The following is a 20621-nucleotide window of genomic DNA, read 5'->3' as shown; positions in this document are numbered from 1 at the left end:
CAAATTTTTCAAGTGTCTTCTGCAGTCAGAGGGAATGAGCTCTTTTAGACCTTCCTTGTATCCACCCCCAGGTACCCATCCCTTTCTCATCAACTTTTGGTATGTTTCCCAACAGCCAGAAATGGAGGTGTTTTGACTCCTTTCTCTTCATTCTGGCCTCACCACACTCCAAGATTAAGAGAGCCCTAGACAGATTGGATCAGTGGCTTATGGGAAGGATATGAACCCCAAAGTTAATTGTATTTATTACTAAATGCTTAATGAGGAGCATGTTGTCTTGATTCTGTAAGGCTTGGGTTCCCTAGCCTTGCTCTTGTGTTCAGTTGGCAGAGTTCCTTTGAAAATGCAGGTTATGGGCCAGAGTTTATCCTGAGGTGGCAAGAGATTGGCATATTTTGTTCAGCAAGTGGAATCAGGGATAATAGGATCATCCATGACCTTAGAGGTCATCTAGTCACATCCCCTCATTTTGCAGATGAAGAAGTTGGGGCCCATAGAGCTTAATGACTTATGAAGGTCCCCCAGCCACTTGGTTAGGCCTCCATCACTCTCTCCAATGTACTGTGTTGCTTCCCAGAGACAAGGGCATTGACTGCCCTACTAGACAAATGACCCCAGTGTTCCCCTCTCCCTGGTATTCATGTGTTTTTTTTTTCCCCTTTTAGAGTGGGGGGAAGCCTGGAACTGTGAAAGGCTTTCTTTACTGAAGCTGAAGAGAAAATGAAAGCAATAGGAAGGAACGCTGGGTGCTAAAGAAGGGGGTTAGGTTTATTGATTCATGGGTCCTTCATGGAAGACCCTTTGGGCTTCAGCAGGTTTTGCCCTTTCTTCTCCTCCTCCTGCCGTTTCTCCTGCTGCTGTTGCTCCCACTTCTTCAATCCTGCATCCATTTCTTGGGACAGCAGCACAATCCGTCTCTGAAAGAGAATCAGTGAGAACAGTTAACAGGATTTGGAAATGGAAGAGAGCCTAGGGTTCATTTCATCTAACCTCTTTATGGTAGAGATGAGGACACTGATCCCTAGGAAGGTTAAGTACAGTGTTCACCTGGGGACTACAGTCCTGTTGTCCAGCCAAGACAAATATTTCTGACCAGAAGGGAGGAATGGGGAGAGCTGGGCCTGGGGCTTGGAAGAATGGTGGGGCCAGACATTTTTACAAAGTCTAAATGCTGATTATTTTGTTTAAATTGAACCCATTATTGAGGAGTTGTGAGGAAGGAGTGAAGAGAAAGCAGCAAGAAAATATTACCATGTAGGCGAGGTAGGCAAAACATTGTAGTTCATCAACAGAAATTTAGAAAGGGTGAGCAAAGAAGTGTGCTGGAACCAATTCATACCAGCTCAAGAGAGTTCACTGTTCAATTTTCAGTGTGAGCATTTACATCTGGGAAATTGTCAAATGTTATATTTTTTATTTGTTAAATGACTTGCCCAGGGTCACACAGCTAGGAAGTATTACATGTCTAAGGCTACATTTGAACTCAGGTCCTCCTGAATTCAGGGCTAGTACACTATCCACCTAGCTGCCCCCATAGATGTAGAGGGCTGGAACTCTGGAGAAGTATACTTGAAACAAGGTACTAACTCAGTGGAACTGATGAGATGATGGTTCTCTAGTTCACACATAATCAGTATGCTATAATACTGTAATTATAATAAGGTATATAAGGGCTAAGAAAGACTGGAAGATAGACATTCCATTTTTGACCATCCTCGTGGTGGCTCTCCTGCCTTGATCACTTCTCCACTAAGACCAAGAACTCAGGCTGATCCCGAGGTCCTCCAGAAAGGAGCTAGCCTGAACATTACACAGATACATTTTTTTTTTTTTTTTTTAAAAGAGAACCAATTGTTAAGCATTTACAAGCATCCCACTGGGACATGCAGACATATACAGGGATATATGTACACACCCACACAATTTAGGAAGAAGATGGAACTCAAGTTTTGGACGTGTTGAGTCAAGGTGATGGTAAATCACCCAAGTGATCCAGTAGGACGTGGAACTAGAACGTAGGGGAGAGATCAGGGTTTTAGACTTATGGAGGAGTATTAAAATGTCACAAATGTGTATAAGATCACCAAGGGAAAATGAAGAGGGTTGTAAAAAAATAGTTTTGTGGAATGCCAACATTCTTAGAGGGCAAAGAAATCAGGGAGGTGGGGGATGAATCAGGAGAGAGTAGTATTATGGAAGCCAAAGGAGAGGATATTACAGAAGTAGTCTCCTTCACATATAAGTGATTAAAACTTCCAGGTCAGAGGAATTCCTGACAGTGCCCCTGAATAGGGTTCTAGTTACTCACCGCAAGCTTTTCCCTCTGTGCCTTTCTGTGGAGTTGGCCTTTCATTGGGGGAGCACATCTACCATCTATAAATAGAGGTGAGAAGGAAAAGGCATGTCTTGTGAAAGGCAGTCACCAACATTAAGTACAAAATATCCTATCATATTTGTCTATTTCAGGAAGACCTCCACTCATACCTGGATTATTAGCATAATCTGATATTGTTGTCTTTAGGTTCTCCTTTTCTAATCCATCCTGTATATCAAGGCCAGTTTTTTGTTTTGTTACCCTGAAGGCATAGTAAAATAACCACCACTTTACATAGCATCTTAGTTTTCTTTTTTTGCTGAGGCAATGGGGTTAAATGACTTGCCCAGGGTCCCAAAGCCAGGAGGTGTTAAGTGTCTGAGACCAGATTCAGGTCCTCCCCACTTCAGGGTTGGTGCCCTAGCTGCCCCCTACATCCTAGTTTTCAAAGCCCTTTTTCATACACTACTAACAGCTTACTGTATACAAATTTTAATGGTGGGGACAAAAGTTTAAACAGGTGAGGGCTTGTCCTCTTAAGGCTTGCTATACCCCCCAAAAAAACCAAAGAGCTATGTGAGGTCCATAGAAGGTCATTAAAAATAATTAGGGAACATTTCATGGTAGATTTGATATATGTATTGGGTTTTAACGGATGGATAGGAAGATATTCTGAGCTTAGGGGACTTCATGAGTCAGAGGCATGTAGACAGGAAAGTATATGGCATATGCAGAAGACATGGTGGTCCAGTTTGGTAGGAACAGAGTAAATATAAAGAGAATGATATCAGATAAGGCAGGAAAATTGGATGGCTAAGATCTAACCATATTTTAGATGGCTTTGAAGGCCATACAAAGGAATCTTTTTTTCATAAAGATATTAGGTAGCTTGAGAAGACTTTTGTAACAAAAGAGTAAGATAATTAGAACAATACCTAAACAATTACTCTGACAGCAATATGGACAGCTGAGTTGGACTGATTCAACTGGTAGGAAGATCAGTGTAAAAGCAATTTTAGTAGTCTGGGCAAGTGGTAAGAATAGTTTATACAGTTGGTAGCCAGCCTACCTCGGTGTTTGATTGGTGAGAATGAATATGTTCAATAAATATTGTAGAGTTGTTATCGAGAAATGACATCCATTATCTCCTTTGGTCCTCATAATATCTCTTTCAAATAGGGCAAAAATTAGCTCTATTTCACAAGTGGGGAAACTAATGCTCAGAGAAATTAGGTGATTTGATTTCCTCTACTTTTCCAGTCTTAATCTTAACTTTCCTTCCTGTTATGTATTTTCCCATCTAGTAAGGATGGTTTCCACAATGTTCCATGAACAAGACCCTCTATCTCTTAGCTCTGAATATTTTTCCTGGCTACCCTCCATCCATGTCTGAATGCTTTCCCTCCTCATGTCTGTCTCTGGGCTTCCTTCAAGTTGCTGCTAAAAATCTTACTTCCTACAGGATGAATTCCACAATTTCTCTAATTCTAGTGCCTCCCTTGTTATTTCCCATTTATCCCACATAATTTTTAAAAATATAATTTTTTGCATGTTTTCTCCCACATTAGACTGTGAGCTCTTTGAGGGCAGGGACTATTTTCTTCCTTTGTATCCCCTGTACTTAGCACAGTGACTAACATATAACAGATGTTTAGTCAATGCTTACTGCCTTACTGATTTATTTAAAGTAACAAACTCTTTCCATTATACCATACTACATTTTTGAAGCTCTCGGGGCTACCATCCTAGCATTCAATTCAACAGATATTTGTTGAATGCTTACTATGTCCAAGGTCTGGGGTTAGGCTCTTGGGATGAGAAAATAGGAAAATAAAATCTACAACATCTCTGCTCTTAAAACTTAACAGGGAAGGGAGCTAGGGTATGTATTTAAGAAAGCATATTACAAGGTAAAGTGTGATAAGGGCAAAATGGAGAGCCTGACAAGATATTTTATGAAAATAAAGGAAGGAAAAGGTAACTTACAGCTGGGCAGTATCAGTATTTATGCAAGAGGTGACTACTACTAAAGAAAAGACCCTCTTGTTTTTTCCTGGAAGAAGTTGTGGTATAATCCAAAGACCTCCTTTGAGCTTCAATTTATTTATCTATAAAACAACAGGATTGGACTAGATGATCTCTTATTATTCCTTTCCAGCTCTAGATCCTATAATTATCTCTGAATTCCCAGTATTTACTAGTAAAACTGATAAATGTTTGTTGTAGCAAAGGACAGAGACGGGTACCTTGACTACCGGTCCAGCATGTTGAAGAAATGACTGTCTTTAATGACTTTTAAAAACTGACCTTTTTATCCCCAACTGAGAGGCAACAGGGTGTAGAGGATAGAATTGGTATATGAACCAAGAAGCCCTGGATTCAGATCCTATTTCTGACATATACTGAGCCTGGGCAAGTCACTTGACCTCTCAACAAGCTAGAAAACTGTCTCTGATGCTAAGAAGGCGCTGACTTGAGTTGGCAGCGGTAGCTATGAGCTCTGGTCCCTCCATCTGTCTCCAGAGCCCAGAACAGCCCCATTCACATAAGAAATGGCAGCTGGGTGGTATACTGAAGTGTCTGAGCCAGGAAAACCAGAAAGCAAACTCTGGCTCCCAGCTTGCTAACGGGGGGATATCACTGAAGCAGTTTCCTCCATCCAGAGAGAGAAATGATAAACCTTCAAGGCTTGTTGTGAAATCCCAATGGAGAGGTTTCCAAATCGCTCTGCGAACCTTAAGGCTAGCAATTCTTACTGACCTGGCCCCCGCCTCAAACAAGTTAAATCGCTTTAACCTCTGCCTCAGCCCTCAACTGTAAAAACGGGGCTAACAGCGGCTCTGGTGGTAGTTCAGGCTTCTCCCGCCGACCTCCAGTGAGGAGCCCACGAGGGGTTCCACAAGATGCTGGGTGGCTTGCCAGTTCCTTCTCCACTTTTAGAGATTAAGCAGAGGCCCAAGGGCTAAGGGGCTTCTCAGAGTCAGGAGCTAATGCTGGGATGGGTCACTAGGTCATCCGGACCGCAGGCCAGGCGGGTCTATCCGCCGCGCCCCCTCCCCCCCAAGGTTTGGCGGGATCAATGAGTGCACGGTGGAAGGGGCTGTGCGGGATTTGTGGGCTCTACGAAATGAACCGGACCGCTGTTATTGCCCCAGCCTTCCCTTCCCTTCCAGGCTCAGGCCGGCATCGCAAGGTCGCCGGGCGGGAGGCTGCCGGAGCTCACCTGCATAGGACCAGTCCGGTAGCTCCGTGAGGGGCCCATAGCCAGAGGGGCTGGCGGCCAGGCCCTGCCTGGGGGTGGGGGAAGAAAGGCCAGAGGTCAGTGAGGCCCCGCCCGCGCCCACCCCTCCCCCCACCGGCCCGGGCCCTCGGGAACCCCCCCCCCCCCCGGCCCGGCCCCTCACTGGATTCGCCACGCGCTGCCAGCCCGGCCCGCCCGCTCGGGGCTCCGCACCTAGGGGGAAGAGGGCCCTTGCGCCCGGGCCGGGGGCCCAGCCGCCCCACCTCAGCCCGTCCATGCCCCCCTCCCACCTCCCAACCACGAAAGGCCCGGCCACCGGGAGGATTGAAGAAACCGGAAGGGGCGGGCCTACGGGAAAGGGAGGAGCGGAAGTACCCAACCACAGTCCGCGAGGAGAGAGCCGGGGGCCGCCATCTTGGCGCCGCAGCTCCAGGGAGCCGCCATCTTGGGGGAGCACACTGAAGACCTGCCATCTTCGGTCTTCGTACGGACAGGACGCAGTTGCCATCTTAATCAAACACATTCCTCCGCGGGCATTTTTAGTTGTTGGGCGAAGGGTCTTTCTGCGCCTGCGTTCTCATTGGCGCTCCCCGCCTTTCGTTCAAGCCCGTTTCTTTAAGCGGCGTGCGCTAAGCATAGGCGTTAGGACTCCAACAAGGATTCAGAGGCAAAAATTAAACAGTCCCCTTCCCCGAGGAGTTTATATCCGTGAGGAGGGTGGAGAAAGCTAGCGTGCAGCAGGTAGGGAGACAAGGGGAAAAGTCTACACAAAGCACGTTTGGCTTGCGTGAGAGTGGCCGTCAGGCAGCTAGCGCTTCTTTTCTCCTCCCCCCTCCCTCCCCCCCTCCCCTCCCCCCCCTCCCTCCCCTCCCTCCCCTCCCCCCTCCCTCCCCCTCCCTCCCCCCTCCCCCTCCCTCCCCTCCCCCCCCTCCCCCCCCCCCCTCCCTCCCCCTCCCTCCCCCCCCCCCCCCTCCCTCCCTCCCTCCCCTTCCCTTTCCTCCCCCCCTCCCCCTCCCTCCCCTTTCCTCCCTCCTTTTACCTCCCTTTTCCCTTTCCCTCCCTCTTCTACCCTCCCTTTATAAACATTCTTCTTTAAACTTTTAAAATAAAAAATAATATTATTTCTATACCTTTTATTTTAAATAAACAAAATAATTTTAACATTCACCTAAAACCTTTCTCAAATTTCCCCCCTCCCCCCTTCCCCTCGAACGCATATCCAATACATAAAGTAAATTTCCCCAATTTTCATTTCACAAAAAATCAAATCAAAAAAAAAAGTAAAAAAACAAGCTCAACAACCCAAAAAGTAAAATCTTTTATGCGGTAATCCACCACCCCACCCCCTTTCTACATACGGGCGACCTTTACCCTTAAAATAAACCAATCCCTCATGTTGAAAAACCCGGACACATTACCAAAACTAGCGCTCGGGCTACTATAAGTCTTTAAATAAAGTTATTACAGAAAATTAATTCTCTTCCCCCCCCTTCCAAAGGGGTAGGTACTTCCCACTCCACAGCCAGGGAAGTTTAACTCTAACCCATTGGCTCCCACTTCAGGGCTGATCTCTTCCCCCTACAACCACCCCCCCACTAATTCTCTTAAAAATCAACTAAGGAGGGACTTAACTTTTAATTATCTTCTGTTTCCTAATAACCTTTTTGCAGTAAAAATCAAGGAAACTCAGGATTTCTCCGCAAAATTCTATAAACATTCAATCTAGTATCGGAACCTAAACAAAAACACAAAAGGGCCCACGGTCTGGGAACCAGGATTTTTTTAAACCATTCTTGGATTAGGTGAAAAATTCTCTCCTTTAATCACTAAATAAAACTTCTTTAAAACCGAAACCCTTAAAAAAAAAGGTCCCCTTATCTCAAACATTTATCTATCCTTCCCCACACCCAATGCTCTGGGAAAAGGAGGCAAGGTACTTCCAACCCCCTCACTTCAATCCAATCCACTTTCATGTCAGGCATCCCCTCCTTGATGTCATGGTCCTCTTAGAGAATGAAGGACAAGAACAATTGCAGTAAGTTCTGGTTGAATTCCTTGTTTCTGGTCAAAGCAGAAGTGACTGCTATTGACATTTAATCTGAGTCAATCAGTCCCCAAACAATAGCCAAAAGGGACTAGGCCTAAAACCTACAGGTCCTTAATTCCTTGCTTGTAAACCCTATATTACTTTTAATCAGAAAGGCCAAATTAGGCCATTCTACTCATTATTTCCCCTATAAAAGAAGCTACTGGACCTTAATCTTAGACTAAACTCCTTTTTGGTATTAACTTGCCCACCAATAGTGTAATTTCTCCAATTCTTTGAGAGTTCATTGGGAACCTTCCTGCCTTATGGCAGCAAGTTACCTTTGCATGCCATATAATGTCTTTCTCCTTATAACTAACTCATTAGTCTGCCAGTCACTGTTGTAATATCTCATTTCTTTGTGGAAAAAGTCATCCATGGGTTTTTAAAGCCAAAGAAGTTCATGTTTTCTACTGGTCATCCTCCCATCTCAGGGAGGGTAGAGAAGGAAGGAAAATTGGGAAAAAGGTTTGGTTGTAATGCTGTAAATTACCCTAATATAACCTGTAAATAAAAAGCTATTAAAAAAAACATTAAAAAAAAAAGGAATTTGCCTGAGATTGACAAACATTTGATTAATTAATCATTAATCACAAACAAATGATTAATTCATTAATGGTAAAATATTTTCTGACTCAGCTTTATCAATACTTTTTATTCATAATGAGTATTTTCTGGTTATTTTGAAAATTCTAGAATAAATCCCCTAATATTTGTTGTTCTAAAAAAAAAAGAAGTTCATGTTTGATTTTAGTGTAGTAGGGAGCCACTGAAGTTTATTGAGCAGGAGAGTGATAAAATCAGTTCTTTTTTTATTTTATTTTATTTTTTTATTATATATATATATATTTTTTAATTATAGCTTTTTATTTACAAGTTATATCATGGGTAATTTTCAACATTACAAAATTTTTTAACTTTCTCCCCCTTCCCCCTATCCCCTCCTGCAAATCAGGTTGACCAAATATATTAAATATATTAAATATAAATTAAATAAATATAATATAATGCCAAACATTATTTTGCTGTACAAAAGAATGGACCCTGAAATAGTTACAATGGCCTTGAAGGAAATCAAAAATAGGCAACCAAAAATAGAGGGATTGGGAATTCTATGAGTGGTTCATAGTTCTGGTTTTCCTGCGTGCTGTTCAAATTCATTACTGCTCCATTGGAACTGATTTGGTTGATCTCATTGTTGGAGATGGCCACGTCCATCAGAACTGGTCATCATCTAGTATTGTTGTTGAAGTATATAAGGATCTCCTGGTCCTGCTCATTTCATTCAGCATCAGTTCCTGTAAGTCTCTTCAGGACTTTCTGAAATCATCCTGTTGGTCATTTCTTACAGAACAATAATATTCCATAACATTCATATACCACAATTTATTCAGTCATTCTACAATTGAAGGGCATCCATTCATTTTCCAGCTTCTAGCCACTACAAAGAGGGCTGCCACAAACATTTTGGCACATACAAGTCCCTTTCCCTTCTTTAGTATCTCTTTGGGATATAAGCCCAGTAGTAACACTGCTGGATCAAAGGGTATGCACAGTTTGATAACTTTTTGAGCATAGTTCCAAATTGCTCTCCAGAATGGCTGGATGTGTTCACAATTCCACCAACAATGTATCAGTGTCCCAGTTTTCCCACATCCCCTCCAACATTCAGCATTATCTTTCCCTGTCATTCTAGCCAATCTGACAGGTGTGTAGTGGTATCTCAGAGGTGTCTTAATTTGCATTTCTCTGATTAATATAAAATCAGTTCTTAAGAAAATTTTTTGGCAATGGTATAAAATTCTTAATTTTGGAAGGGAAATACTTGTGGATGGTTGGCTGTGAGTGATTCATTCTCTTTTTTTTTTTCTTTTGAATTTTTTTTTTCTTTTTTTTATTTAATAGCCTTTTATTTACAGGATATATACATGGGTAACTTTACAGCATTAACAATTGCCAAACCTCTTGTTCCAATTTTCACCTCTTACCCCCCACCCTCCCTAAATGGCAGGATGACCAGTAGATGTTAAATATATTAAAATATAACTTAGATACACAATAAGTATACATGACCAAAACATTATTTTGCTGTACAAAAAGATCAGACTCTGAATTATTGTACAATTAGCTTGTGAAGGAAATCAAAAATGCAGGTGTGCATAAATATAGGGATTAGGAATTCAATGTAATGGTTTTAGTCATCTCCCAGAGTTCTTTTCTGGGTATAGCTAGTTCAGTTCATTACTGCTCCATTAGAAATGATTTGGTTGATCTTGTTGCTGAGGATGGCCTGATCCATCAGAACTGGTCATCATCTAGTATTGTTGTTGAAGTATATAATGATCTCCTGGTCCTGCTCATTTCACTCAGCATCAGTTATGTAAGTCTCTCAGGCCTTTCTGAAATCATCCTGTTGGTCATTTCTTACAGAACAGTAATATTCCATAATTTTCATATACCACAATTTATTCAGCCATTCTCCAACTGATGGACATCCATTCAGTTTCCAGTTTCTAGCCACTACAAAAAGGGCTGCCACAAACATTCGTGCACATACAGGTCCCTTTCCCTTCTTTATAATCTCTTTGGGATATAATCCCAGTAGTAACACTGCTGGATCAAAGGGTATGCACAGTTTGATAACTTTTTGAGCATAGTTCCAAACTACTCTCCAAAATGGTTGGATTCGTTCACAACTCCACCAACAATGAATCAATGTCCCAGTTTTCCCACATCCCCTCCAACATTCAGCATTATCTTTCCCTGTCATTCTAGCCAATCTGACAGGTGTGTAGTGGTATCTCAGAGGTGTCTTAATTTGCATTTCTCTGATTAATATAAAATCAGTTCTTAAGAAAACTTTTTGGCAATGGTATAAAATTCTTAATTTTGGAAGGGAAATACTTGTGGATGGTTGGCTGTGAGTGATTCATTCTCAAAGAGGACCAAAATGACATCACTATAAGTAGAGTTACAGTATGTCTGACTGTGGCTATTCAGACCAATATGTGCTCTAAAATGGGCTGCCACTAATAGCCCCTATAAACATTTGAGTGGAATCTCGAGTTTCTTCTGAGCTAATTCAACCGTCTTTGAGGAGGGCACACTATGCTGGGCAGTTCTCTACCGGTTTCTCCCATGTCATACAATAAATTCTAAAGTTCTTAAGGGAGACCTTGAAAGTATCCTTGTTTCACCTTTTCTGATCACCTTGTGAGGGCTTGTCCAGTGTGGGCTATCCATAAAATAATATTTTACTTTGGGATACTTAGTTGTGGATAATGGTGAATTCAAAGTCTATGAAGGGGCTTTGAAGTTTACCGTTCTTTCACTTTGTTTCTTTTTTATATACTAAAAAGGAAGGAATTTATAGTCCAGCACTTTATAGTTAAGACAAGGTCTCCTATTTTTTTATTTTTTATTTTATTTGTTTCTATATTCCCCAAAGCACCTGGTCCAGGGTAGTAGCTATGTCAAACACTCATTCCCCAGGGACTAGTGGAGTGAATGGGAACGGATGCTGGGAGGGAGGAAAGGGGAAGAGTCATTAATACATTCATTGGGAGTCATTCATTATTTCTTCTTTAAATTCTGGGAATTCTGGGAATGTCAGAGAAAGAGGGGAAGGGAGGAACCTACTTACAGAAAAAAAAAAGACAGCTCTTTCCATTATAGTGGGAATGACTGTATTGAGATGGGGAAGGAAGGAGGAAATGCAGGTCTTCAGCTAGGGAACATGAAACAGGCTAACTAGACAAGATGGATTTGAAAGTCAATAATAACTCTACAAAGCTTTTTTTTTTTTTTTTTTAAAGACAATATTAGTGATATCTTTTGTTTTTTTAACTTACTTATATTTGCCAATATATCTTTTCTCTACCTTTCCCCTCCCCTACCAGAAGGCCATCCCTTATACCAAAGAATAAAAAATAGGGATTAAAATTCAGCAAAATTGATCAGAAAATGGAATAAGACTGACACTACATTCAATATTTCACACCCACTATCTCCCACCTCTGCAATAAATCTTTGTTACATATCTAATATATACAAAGACATTATGTTAAGCTCTGGGTATGTGATGATGAAAGATGATACAGCCCTTAACCTCCAGGAGTCTGCATTCTACATAATATGTCTCTAAGTGTGTGAGGTAGGGCACGAACCCAGATTTGATTTATTTAAACAAAACATTAACTAATCACCTGTAGAGTGCAAGGCACTGTAATAGGAGACACAAAAATGAAAACAAAGCAGTCTGTTCTCAAGAAATTAATAAAAGCAAGGCTGATTGGGGCAAAAGAGGAATCTAAATGAAATAATCTAAGGAATTTGATGCAGGAAAGAAGATAATGGGAACAATAATAATATGTTAATGCTTTTTTACTTTCCAGGGAAGTCTCATATGCATTATTTCATCATAACCTCATGACCAGCAAGTATGAGAAACACAGTCATTTGACAGATGATTTGTAATACTAATGAATGAAGAACCAGAATCGCCAAGTGATTAAATTACTAATTCATTCTTTTTTTTTAATATTAAGACTTTTTATTTTTCAAAACATATGCATAGACAGTTCTTCAACATTAATCCTTGCAAAACCTTGTATTCCAATTTCCTCCCTCCTTCCCTCACCCCTTCCCTTAGATGGCAAGTAGTACAATACATGTTAATCATGGTAGAAATATATGTTAAATCCAATATACTAATTCATTCTTAAGCAGTGGCAGAGTCAGGACTCCTGGTTCATTTTTTGGAGCTGTTGGCTTGAAACTGCAAGCTGGAATAGGCTCATTGTGGCATTTTAAAATTGGAAGTGTTGTAGCATTTGGAAGATAAAAGGTTTGGACATCAGAATCAAGTTGAAATAGAAGGCTTAGATGATTAGTGGGAAAATTTTAGGATTTCACATCATAGAAGTCCTGATATATGAAAATAATCTGATTCAGTTCTTCTCTAAGCAAAGAAAATTAACAAACACCTGTTAATTGCTCCTGTCATAGGAACTGGGGGAGAGACAAAATTTAGGAAAGACAAGGAAGATGCTGAGTTCCAGTAGGAAGATAGAACACCAAAATTAACAAGTATAATAATTATATTAAAAAAATTATTTGATAAATACATTTGAGAGTTACAAAACAAAATGCTACTGACCAGGGAATTAAGGAAGGCTTTCTATAGAAAGTAAACACTAGAATTGGATTTTAAGTTTTGGGTAGAAGTTCAGGCAAATAAGGAGGAAGGATTTTGTAGGCATGAAAGTTTGAGAGTACGGTCTATGTTGAGAGTGGGGCAAAGAGTTGTTGAATTTGGCTAAAATGTAGAATGTAAGGAGGGAGTAAATATGTGATAAGAATGAAAAGATTGGGTGGTACTAACTTGTGAGGCTTTTTGCTTGGTAAAAGAATGTGAATTTAGCTGGGAAAGTAATAGAGAATTGCTGAATTCTTTCGAGCAGAAAAGTGATATGATCAGATATATTTGTATGTATCTAGATATATGTATTCTGAAAAGGAGATTAGTATTGATTACTTTGATTTATTTTTAGTTTGATTATAGTGTTGAGCTCCCTTCTTTAAGAAAAACTGGGGCAGCTAATTGGTGAAGTGGATGGAGGACTAGCCCTGAAGTCAGGAGGACCTGAATTCAAATGTGACCTCAGACACTTAACACTTCCTGGCTGTGTGACCCTGGGCAAGTCACTAACCCCAATTGCCTCAATAAAAAACAAAAAAAGAAAAAAGAAAAAGAAAAGCTAGCCCCAATAACCAAGCCAGACTAGTGTATATAGTCTTTGGAGTCCAAGTTAATGATAGATTTAATGAAGATAGATAGATTGATAAGACATCATTTAGTAGCAGATAATATAGAGCAATAAAACAGAGGATTATAAGGTTTTTAAAGGTTAAGTTTCCCTTTGTAGCAGAAAGGGGGGCTGTCTGGAGACTTGGCAGCTGAAGAAAGGTTGGTTAGAGATTGAGATCCTCTTTCCAATCTTAATGCATAAACTCCCCTTTTATTTTGATCTAGAATCTGAGTTGAGTAATAGAATCTTCCCAGCTTGGCAGCTAGAAAATGGTGGTGGGAGTGGACATGGTGGGGGCGGGGGGAGGTAGGTGTGGAGATGACTGCTAACTCTAAACCCAAAATTCCACTTTGCCAGTGAGCTTTTCTGGTTACAAAAGGCATCACCTCTGAGGCAAGGACTTCTGGGTATGATTGTTGTTGTTCATCCTTCATTCTCAAAAAAAATCCCCAATGACTTCAGGAAGGTAATGTTTTGATTTAAAAATGAATTGGATTTTAATGAAGCAGGGTTGTGCAGTCTGAATACTCATTCTCTTCTCCACAGTTATTGTAGTCTATTTAGCCTGTAGCCATTAGACTACAATAATGGCAAGACATATATCTAGATGATGGGCTATGGCCCCAGATGTGGTGGGAGACCTTTGCCTTTTTAAGCTAAGATCTTTCCTAGGTCTCAGTTTCTCTGAGATGATGCCCATTTAGTTATTGAAAACTGGGTAAGAATTGAGGCAAAAGATGGCCTACTTTGACTTCCCTAAAAAATCATTGTGTGTGTGGGAAGACCCTCAGATTTTCTGCGGTAAGATTAAGACAGGCTGAAAAAAATTAACTAGTCAAGTGACCTGCCTTGATCAGTTATGTTTGGAATAAGTTTTTTGTATTTAAAAAAAATTCCTCTTTTCTGTTATAAAAAAAATCAATTTTATAAATTACTCTTGGTCTCCCGTATCTGAAGAGTCAGGTGACCTGATTTGATATGCAAATGCCAGCTTTGCAAATTAAATCACAGATGATTGATAACTTTGTCCTAAATTTTCTTTCATTTCAGATTATTAATTTTAACAATTTACTTCTGCAGACATACCATTCCAGTTCAGTGTGGGGCTAAGAGGCAGACTTCTTAGTTCTAAATAATTATTTAAAAATCTAATGAGAAGCTATAGTGACTTCTACCTAAAGACGTCACCCAGGACCAGTGCAGGCTAGCTACTAGCTTTTGACAATCTCTGTTCTGAGGCAAAAGTAGGGAAGGCTGTCCGGAAAAAGCTTTAAGGTAGTCAGAAAGCCCCAAAGTGGGTATTTTGGAGGTGCTAGAAAATCCACAGCCACATTCATCACACTCTAATGCTCAGGGCAAAAGAACTAAGGCCATGGGCTTTTAGCTAAAAACCCTCTAATATTTTGTCCTGAAATGGCAGAGAAGACCTGAAAGATCCAATGCTTCAAAGATAGTTGGGGGAAATCCTCAGAGGGAAGAGATCAGTGTAGAAGAAACTCAGGGCATTGTAGTGGTGTCCAAGCAGGGCTGACCATCTTAAAATGTAGTAGAGGATGGAGCCTGTTCTTGGCATAAAGACCCAGTTCAGAAACTAAAATTGGATAAATGAGTAAATCAAGGAAAAAAATTATTGCAAATCTGGAGCTCTCCCCAAAGAAGGCGATCATAACTTAATAACAATTGCAAACAAATTCAAAGAAAAAAAATATTTCCACAAGGATTACATAAATATTTAAAAGAAAGAAAGTAGGAGATTAAAAAATGAAATAAAATCTCTACAGGAAAGACTTAAAAGGATAAATAGCTTGGAAAATAAGGTGGCAAACCTAATCCAAGAAATGGGCTTTCTGAAAACTACAATGGACCAAACAAAAATGCCAAAAGAATTCATAAAATATTCCAAAGAAATCATAAAGGAAGGAAAAGGACCCATATTTGCAAAAATGTTTATTTTTTCAGCTCTTTTAGAGGTGGCAAAGAATTAGAAAATGAGTAGATACCCAGCAGTTGAAGAATGGCTGAATAAGTTATGGTATATGAAAATAATGGAGTATTATTGTTTTATAAAAAATGATGAACAAGCTGATTTTAGAAAGGCCTGGAAAGACACAAACTGATACTGAGGTAAACAAGAAGAACCAGGAATACATTGTACACAGTAACGGCAAGATTGTGAGATGATCAAACTATAACAGATTTAGTTCTCAGCAGTTCAGTCATCCAAGGCAATCCCAATAAACTTTGGATGAAAAACACCATTCACATTCAGAGAGAGAAGTATGGAAACTGAATGTAAATCAACATATGGTGTGTTCACTTCCTTTTTTTTTTCTTCTGTTTTATTTTTCTCTTGCTGTTTTTCTCTTTTGTTCTGATTTTTCTCTCCCAACATGATTCATAAGGAAATAGGTAAAAAAATGAATGTACATGTACAGCCAAATAAATGGTACTGATACCATATATTAGGGTTAAATAGATAGAAAAACAGAACATTTATTATTTACATTCTATAGTAATAGCTAAAATTTATATATCCTGTATCATGTGCCAAACATTGTGCTAAGCAATGGGATTATATATAAAGTATATATTATATAGATTTTATCAGAGGACACTGCTGACAAAATGTATTATTTCTCCATCCATAACCCTTGTATCATTACATATCTGGCCACTGGTTATAGAAATCTTACCATTTTTATTTTTGGTGCCTCTTCTCATTTCTGCATATTTCATATTCTCATGTTCCACAGCCTCTAGACCTTGATCCTAGAAATCTTTTGATGACCTAGGCTTACCACTATTGTCTCTAGTTCCTTTTTAAAATCTAAATTCAAGCACATAGCTTAGGTATTTGAATGGGTCATGAATTAATAAGTCATCAGGTATAATGGTACCCCTTCTAGTCCCTGTTATACTTATATTATGTCAGCTTACAAATATGGAGGGTATCCCAATAGATGACATGCTGAACAAAAGCCAATTGGTCTTTTGCTTAACTGAATTTGTTCTTTCAGAAACTTATAGAGGCAGCTAGGTAGCACAATGGATAGAACACAGTCTTGAAGTCAGAAGGACCTGAGTTCAAATGTGATCTCAGACACTTAACACTTCCCAGCTGTGTGACCCTGGGCTAGTCACTTAACCCCCGATTGCCTCAGCAAACAACAAAAACAGAAACTTATATAATAGGAAAAGAATGCCCCCCAAATTTTGCTATAAACAAATTCTTGTTTGCCATTTGCGTTAAATGACTTCAAATAAGAAGAAATGTCTGTATTAAGATAGAATATATATGTAATATACACACACACACATATACATATTCATATTTATTGTAATATCTTTAAAAATGATTTTGTCTTTGTGTCTTCTATGTCCAAATTCCTGTTCTCCCAAATGATAGCCCTATAGATAACACCTGGTTGATAGGGTGGTGCCTCATGGTTTGAGCAGGTATAGATAAGAGTTTTGTAGCTTCTAACTCAAGGCTGTTAAGCAACATGGTTCAAACATTCCAATCTGAGTTCACTGACCCTTATCTTAGCCAATCTCTGTTAGACTCTGGAGAAATAGGGAAAATAATGACATATCGCCAAAAAAGTCAGAGTTGGACTTTTTTTTGCCCCCCCATACAAAGGAAAAGTCCAATTCATTTTCTGTGCTGTAGCTATTCCTATGAGCTGATCAAGGGAGAAATTTGTGCAGAGAGAAGGGAATTGATATAATGAGATCCTGGAGGAGGTTGGAGAGACTGGAATCAATAGTAAAAGTTAAGTGGAAAGGTGAACAGCAAAGATGTCCTTTCTATAACATCTTTGAGAAGTGGTCAGCCGATCTCTACTTAAATGCCTCCAGTTAAGGAGAAACCTGAGGCAGCCTATTTTACTTTTGGATAGATTTAATTGTTAGGCATTTAAAAAAAAATTCTAATCCTAAATCTCTGCATGCCTTTAGTGAGGGTATATTGCCTCTTCATCAGAGACTGAAATAAATGAGGAAATGGCAGGACATGAATTTGAGTTTTGAGATGAGAAGTGGGAAGAGGAATTTTCAGTGAATAGCCTAATTTTTATTGTTGTTGTTCAGTTATTTCAATCTCTTGATAAACTTATTTGTTGTTTTCTTAACTAAGATACTGGAGTGCTTTCCCATTTCTTTCCTCAAGCTCATTTTACTTCTGAGACAGTTAGGGTTACATGACTTACCAACTCACACAGATAGTAAATGTCTGAAGACTGGATTTGAATTTAGGAAGATGAGGCTTTTTAATAGAGCCTAGTGCTCTACGCACTGTGCCACAAAGCTGCCTAAAAAGTCTTAAATGTATTTTAGTAAAACATAGAGTGAGAACCTCCGTTGAGAGGATAACAAAGGGAATGTGATAGGAGATTGTGATTTGTTAAAAAAATTTTGAGAATTCTTGATCATGAAAATGAAGCACTTGCAGGGGGTGACAAGATCAAGGGTGTGACCATTTCTATGGAAATGAATTGGGGAGAAAAGGAACTGGGAGAATTTAAAATATTTGGAGGGAAATCAACATGTACAATGAAGTTACCTATTATAAAGGCATGAACTTGTGTAGAGAATACCATGAGCCAGGCACTGAACTCACTGAAAAAGGAGGAAGACTATCCTGGAATATGGTTGCTACCAGGATTTGGATTGGATGATAAATTTATATATAGAGTAAACCTCAAAGGAGGAGAGGTTGCTGAGTGATATTGATAGAGAGTTTAGAAGTGGAAACAGAGAACAAGAAGTATTTTTTTTATTATACTTTTGGTTCTAGTGAATTAGAAAATATAAGTAATGGTGTAACCAGTATTACATGGGAAGGTCTAGAATTTAATCTTATTTGAGAAAACTTAGTGAGGCCCAGATTTTAATGACAGCTGGAAGACAGAAGAAACATGAGAGGAAGAGATCTAAAGTGAAGAGAAATTTGTAGCATAGGAGTTCCAGAGGGAACACTGGAAAGGGCTAATAGTTATAGAGTAGGTGATGGGGAGAAGAATATTGAGATTATTGTGAATAAGTCTGAGATTTACTCTTACTTTCTGGGTGGGGAGAGTAAGAAGGTTTGAAATTTCCTAACCAATGGGGAATGAATGAATCAGGCAGGTATCATTAGATGGGAAGATTTCTGCTAATAAAAGCAGATGAGTAGAATATTCTTTGACAGATCTGGCAGCCCACAGTAACAATCTGGTAGCATAAACTCAACCGTGGTACTGGTGGTATGGATCCAACTTCAATGTCTTCTCCAAGAAGACTTCCTTGATTATCCTCTTCTCTTTAATAAAGCACTTACCTCTTCTAGCCTAATATAGCATTATTTTATACTTCCTAATCCATTTACCATATTATATAATTTATTATAATTATCTATAGACTTGTGTACTGATGTTATCAGTCTCTGTGTTATCCTGTCTACTAGAATGTGACCTCTTTGAAGGTAGGATTAAATTTTTATTTCACCAGTTCTTACCTGAGTATTGTGGATGTAGAGGGCATTGTATGTGTTGAATTTTATTTATCTCTTATTTCTGCTCTGAAATGGCAAGCTTCATGAAGTCAAGGAAATTTTTTTCTTCTTTGAATGAAGCAGAAAAATGTGGAAACCAATTGGATGTGCAGGGGAATTCAATTCACATCAAGTCATGGTCCAAAGGGATAACCCACTGGATTTGGCAGGGGACTGGGGTTTGAATTCCAGCTTTTCACTTATCTGAAAAATGAGGGATTGGATTAGATTACTCCAGGTTCCTTTCCAGCTCTAAATTTATGGCTCTATTGTAAAGGTGTTGAAATGGGGACCCATTGATTATTGACTTCCTATCTCCAACTAAAAAGTAGCTTCATTTATTAGATGAGAATGCTTCCTGGTTGAATCAATCAATCAAAACTAGGTAAGGTGGAAAGATTGCTCCTATTGGATGGACAAATGTGGTCACACCCTGAAGAACTTGTATGAAAGCAGGAGTTGAGAAAAGGAGGATCTTGCAGAATAGAAGCTCTGGGCACATCCAGAGCTGAGCTTGAAAGAACCTACAGCCACGGGGACTGGGGACTATCACCAGAAGGAGAAAGAGAAAGTCAGATTGGGCTGTGGCGGAGAAGGAAGAGATCTAGGAGGGTCATCAGCCCTCTGGACATCTTGGAGTAAAAAATACTTCTGATACCAGTTGTACTCAACTACTCAAGGACTGAAATTCCAAGAAAAGGTCTGCTCTTTTTATAACTTTTCTCTTCCAGGGCCTATTTATCCTAACATTTCTGGTATCCTGAATTTTTCAGCCATGTCAGGGATTACCTTGAGATAACAATAAATGTTAATTAAGGTAGGGAGTCAAACTTCTGCTAGAATATTAAGTGTTTTTCTAACTGGTATTCGGAATGATTATTATGATGTTTCTATTTTTCATTTAATATAAATTCCCTAAAGCGGCAGAGGAGGGAACCATGTGGATCTGGGGAAACACTGGATTTTCCCTAAGCCTAAAATGAATGAATTGTTGTAAAATAATATTACATCATGATCCTAATTCAAGAAGCACTTTTTTTTTTTTTTTTTTGTATGAGGATCTGTGTTGGGGCAGGGGACAGCAAAGACAAAAATAAAGAAGTACCTGCCCTTGTGTATCTTTATTTTTAGTTAGGCATTAGACCTAAATATTTTAGGCTTTGGAGAAAAAACAGTATGGTGATATTTTGGTAGGAGGTGGGGAAACTGAGAGTGAAGAGATTTTCAGAAGGAAGGCAAAGTAATTCTATGACAGATTAACTTTGATATGGCAGCAGTAGTCTTATCAATAGCAAAAAATGTGGGATTGGATTGTGGGAGAAAGATTAAGAATCCTCTGCGTTTTTTGGAATCTCATGTAAAGGCACTTAAGTAACTTTATCACCCTCTGATTTCAAGAGAAAGTAGTCCTTTAGTGTTAAAGCCTTTAGCAAACTAATAGAGGAAACAGATTTAGTTGAAATGGTTAGGACCAAGACCATTATTGAGATTTTTTTCTGCCAATTTAGAGCCATTCAGAATCCTCTTTAGGTTATTATCTTTTAGGATTTCAAAGTCAGCAGCTTTTGGTTTGATATGAGTGAAGGTATTGGGAAAACAAATACTTTTATGGCATTTTTGGGATCTTGGTCCTCTCTTCT

At 39.4% G+C, this 20621-nt stretch overlaps 2 protein-coding genes across 4 annotated transcripts in view; one reads left to right on the top strand and one right to left on the bottom strand.

Moving 5' to 3' along the window:
• Nucleotides 1-747: 747 nt before the first annotated feature.
• Nucleotides 748-5762, bottom strand: MRPL52 (mitochondrial ribosomal protein L52). 2 transcript variants are annotated; one of them, XM_031955025.1, is made up of 4 exons: nucleotides 5719-5762; nucleotides 5538-5605; nucleotides 2309-2373; nucleotides 748-917 (listed from the first exon to the last, which is right to left on the bottom strand). In XM_031955025.1, exons 3-4 carry the CDS (start codon nucleotides 2351-2353, stop codon nucleotides 777-779), a joined length of 186 nt encoding a protein of 61 aa, XP_031810885.1. In that variant the 5' UTR covers nucleotides 2354-2373; nucleotides 5538-5605; nucleotides 5719-5762; the 3' UTR covers nucleotides 748-776. The 2 variants fall into 2 exon arrangements, with proteins under 2 accessions (XP_031810885.1, XP_031810886.1); XM_031955026.1 differs by lacking the exon at nucleotides 5538-5605 and having other exon boundaries at nucleotides 5719-5737.
• Nucleotides 5763-5866: 104 nt separating this feature from the next.
• SLC7A7 (solute carrier family 7 member 7) overlaps nucleotides 5867-20621 on the top strand; it is a 58189-nt gene continuing 43434 nt past the window's right edge. Inside the window, exon 1 of one of the 2 annotated variants that reach the window (XM_031955023.1) lies at nucleotides 5867-6296. The gene's annotated coding sequence lies outside the window, so the exon portion shown is untranslated. Of the gene's footprint in view, nucleotides 6297-19473; nucleotides 19682-20621 lie in introns of those variants that run through there. The other variant, XM_031955022.1, reaches the window with a different exon arrangement.

Source organism: Sarcophilus harrisii, chromosome 2 (assembly GCF_902635505.1).
Source record: "Sarcophilus harrisii chromosome 2, mSarHar1.11, whole genome shotgun sequence".
Classification (NCBI taxonomy): Eukaryota; Metazoa; Chordata; class Mammalia; order Dasyuromorphia; family Dasyuridae; genus Sarcophilus; species Sarcophilus harrisii.
The sequence above is the reverse complement of the archived record's forward strand: the minus strand, read 5'-3'. Positions and strand labels throughout refer to the sequence as shown.

What these genes read in the sequence shown, in the direction of transcription:
- MRPL52 (XM_031955025.1), bottom strand. Translation starts at nt 2,353, where the DNA reads ATGAAAGGCCAACTCCACAGAAAGGCACAGAGGGAAAAGCTTGCG. An exon ending in CACAGAGGGAAAAGCTTGCG is followed by an intron (nt 918 to 2,308) that starts GTGAGTAACTAG and finishes ATTCTCTTTCAG; the next exon opens with AGACGGATTGTGCTGCTGTC.